Source organism: Acanthisitta chloris, unplaced genomic scaffold (assembly GCF_000695815.1).
Source record: "Acanthisitta chloris isolate BGI_N310 unplaced genomic scaffold, ASM69581v1 scaffold20699, whole genome shotgun sequence".
NCBI classification, from domain to species: Eukaryota; Metazoa; Chordata; class Aves; order Passeriformes; family Acanthisittidae; genus Acanthisitta; species Acanthisitta chloris.
The window spans coordinates 1-3796 of NW_008691099.1; the positions used below are offsets into that span (position 1 = coordinate 1).

At 47.4% G+C, this 3796-nt stretch overlaps 1 protein-coding gene across 1 annotated transcript in view; it reads left to right on the forward strand.

Annotated features, from left to right (window-relative positions):
* Nucleotides 1-649: 649 nt before the first annotated feature.
* Nucleotides 650-3796, forward strand: part of CDKN3 (cyclin-dependent kinase inhibitor 3) — a gene marked incomplete at its 5' end in the record, with an annotated part of 5762 nt that continues 2615 nt past the window's right edge. The window contains 3 exons of the mRNA XM_009082118.1: nt 650-705; nt 2000-2044; nt 2964-3186. Of these exons, the coding sequence (XP_009080366.1) occupies nt 650-705; nt 2000-2044; nt 2964-3186 (324 nt within the window). The remainder of the gene's footprint in view (nt 706-1999; nt 2045-2963; nt 3187-3796) is intronic.

Here is a 3796-nt window from a genome sequence, read left to right on the forward strand (position 1 = left end):
CCTGGTGAGGCGCCGCCCGCGGGGGATTCTCCCTCAGGAATGACCTCTCGGGGTTGTATTAAATCCTCCTCCTGCCCGACAGGTGGCCTGGAAAGGGATGAAACTGTGCTGGGAGCTGCCAGGGAATGTGTTTGGCGTGGGAATGCAGCTCTGGAGACCTCCGAGTCCAACGCCCTGCCCAGGCGTCCAGGCGAGGCTCGAGTATCGCCAGGGAAGGAGCAGCCACAGCCTCTCTGGGCAACCTGTTCCAGGGCTCTGTGCTTCCCTGGGAGGGTGTGAGGCTCTGGCACAGGTTGCTCAGAGAAGCTGTGGCTGCTCCATCCCTAGGAGTGTTCCAGGCCAGGTTGGATGGGGCTTGGAGCAACCTGGGCTGGTGGAAGGTGTCCCTGCCCATGGCTGGGGGGGGGATGAGATGAGCTTTAAGGTCTTTCCAACCCAAACCAGTCTGGGATTCTATGGTTTTATCACCCTCAAAGCAAAGAAGCTTTTCCTCATATCCAGGTGGAACTTTTTCCGCTGTCCTTTCCCTGGGCACCACTGAAAGTATCTGTTCCCATTTTCTTTCACCTGCCCTTCAGATATTTCTATATTTAAATGACAAATCCCTTACTTTCTGGTCTGTATTCATTATTTCTCTATTTTCTGACAGGTTGCCTTTGTCTCCTCCCTACTTCTCGGAGGTCCTGGGATTATGCTCCCTTCCAGGTAAGAAGCATTCCCTGAGGAATGTGTGAAAGCTGGAGAGAAGGTAACACCTTGTACCCCAAAATTCTGTGTTGTGTTTGCTAAGTGAGGTGACTTGTTTTGTGACTTACCACTGGAATAAAGTGTTTTGGACACACCAAAGCTAATCTAGAGAATATCTCAATGCATGATCACATTTGTAACATGTAAAACAAATAACATAAGATTTCACTGTGTTTTTCACTACCAAACCTGCAGCCATGGGGAATCTCCTGTGGTCACAAGAGCAAACAGCTCTGAAGTGATCTTTACTTAACCCTTTTATTTGTTGGGGTGTTTTGATTAGGGAGTTATTTGAGCAGAGAGGTTGGACCAGATTACTCATTGTGGTCCCTTCCAGCCTAACTGATTCTGTGATTCTTTTGGTTTACGCTGTGTCCCGATGGAAAATGTTGTGCTGTTTGGGCTGGGGAAGAGCTAACTTTCTTCCCAATCTGGATATGGGGCCTTGTTGTGGATTTGTGCTGAGGACAGGGGTCACAAAGTGAGGATGTGTTTGTTGTTGCTTAGCAGAGCTCACACAGAGCCAAGGCCTTTGCTGCTTCCCATTCTGCCACACTGGGGGGAATGGAAGGTTGGGAGGAGACACAGCTGGGACAGGTGACCCAAACTGTCCAAAGGGATATTCCATCCCATAGGACATCATGCTCAGTGTATAAAGTGAGAGGAAGAAGGAGAAATGGAAGACAATTGGAGTGATTACATTTGTCTTCCCAGGTCACCATTACATGGGCTTGGGCCCTGCTCTCCTGGAGGTGCCAAACTCCTCCTGCCCATGGGAAGCAGAGAATGAATTCTTTGTTTTGCTTAGCTTGTTTATGTGGCTTTTACTTTCCCTATTAAACTGTCTTTATCTCAACCCATGAGTTTCATAGCTTTTACCCTTCTGACCTCTCCCCCATCCCATTGGTGGGCAGTGAGGGAATGTCTATATGTGGCTTTGCTGCTGCTGGGGTGACACCACAACAAATTCCCAAAACTTTTCATCTGGAAAATGTAAAGTAGCTTAAAACCCTGGGCAGATTTCTGTTTTTAATCCTATTACATTGCAGTATTAAGCAGATAATGGTGTTTAAACTGTCTTCTGTGCCAGGGATCTGCTTGGAAAAACAAGAACTGTTTTATTTGAGATGTGGCTTTGTGGCTTGCTTGGGTGTCCAGGGTAGGTTCCCTGTGCTCTGTTCTTCAGCTGCAGTAGCCATGCCATGAGTGTCACTTGCCTGGAGAGGTAATTTGCATTCACAATCTCTTTCAGGATGCAGGTTTAAGGATGTCAGAAGAAATCTGCAGAAAGATGTAGGTGAGTCTTCTGGCCTGTGAGCAAGTGCTTCTTGCTCATGTGAAGGGCAAGAACAACATGCAGCTGCAGTAATACCTTAGCACAGTTACTGTTATGAGACTAGAGATCACTTGTAAGTGTGCAGTGCCAATTCCTCTGTGGCTTCTCTGCAAATATGTAACTAATAGGTATTTCCAGGCATCTGTAGCTGTGTGTGCAGTAGCCATGAGGTCCAGCACAAAGCATCTTCATAGCAGCTAGGATCAAGATGGCTTCCAAATTTGTCATCTCCTCCTGCAGAAAAGTGAGATTGGGATAGAAAAGATGAAATTGTGTAAAGATTTGTGCTGAGGATTCATCTGTGTAAGAACTAGAAGAGCAGAGACTAACAGCAAATCCCCACAGTGTTCAGACAAGTCAAAGTTAGGAAGAAATTCCTGACTGTGAGGGTGCTGAGGCACTGGCACAGGTTGCCCAGAGCAGCTGTGGCTGCTCCATCCCTGGGAGTGTTCCAGGCCAGGTTGGATGGAGCTTGGAGCAACCTGGGCTGGTGGAAGGTGTCCCTGCCCATGGCAGGGGGTGGAACTGGATGAGCTTTAATGTCCCTTGAACCTAAACCATTCTAGGTTTCTGTGATTCTAAGCTGAAGATGGAACAGAAACATACTTAAGTAGCTAACTGGCTGTCCTGAGTGCTGATGTGCTCCCTTGTGAGGCTTCTCAGGACTCCTCTGAAGTGAGAAAGTTCCTCTCCTGGATTACCTGAAGGCAAATGTGGGAGAGACTCAGTGGAAGGAATTGCCTCTCCAAGCAGTATTGCTCACTCCTTTTGTCTTACCCTCAAAGATTAAACAAGAGACTCAGCACCAAGTAGCTTATCTGTTTATCCTTAAGCTTTGATAGGCTTTTGTTTATTTGCAAGTGTCTTAATCCATTGGCAGGAGAACTGAAGAACTGTGGGATCCAGGATGTATTTGTGCTTTGTACCAGAGGAGAGCTTCAAAAATACAGAGTGCCAAACCTGATAGACACCTACAAACAGCATGGGATATGTGTGCACCACTATCCCATTCTCGATGGGAATGCTCCTGACATTGCCACATGCTGCAAAATCCTGGAAGACCTCAAAAGCTGCCTGGAAAATAAAAGGAAAACAGCAGTACAGTAGGTTCTGGCTGCCTCCCTTTCACCCCAAGTCCCTGGAAAGGATTCCAGCTCCTCTCTAGGTGTATGAGCAGGTGAAACAGATTGGTGTGAAATGACAATTGCATTCTTTAGGGTTAGTTCAAGCTGTGAAAAGCTGCTGTTCCTCTTTGTGCATCCTTTTGGAGAGAACTTGTTCATTGTAAGATTGGAATGTCCCATTTCCCCTCGCTCTGTCCAGCAAAGAGTGTGTTGAATGGCACCGTCTGGCTCTTTGCTGCCTACCTGGATGCCAGGTGTACAGAATGAGCTGTGAGCTAATCAGCTGTTGTCAGAGGCTGTGGCTGCTCCATCCCTGGGAGTGTTCCATGCCAGGCTGGATGGGGCTTGGAGCAGCCTGGGCTGGTGGAAGGTGTCCCTGCCCATGGCAGGGAGTTGGAATGAGATGAGCTTTAATGTCACTTCCAACCCTAAACCACTCTGGGACTCCATGATTCTATAACACTCCCTTGGGCTGTTTATCAGGGACTCAGTAGGTTCCTGCAGTACAAAATTCACCTCTAAATTTCATAAAACTGGTTTAAAGTAATTTATTTAGATGTGTAGCCAAGTTCAGGGTAGAGGGAGGGAA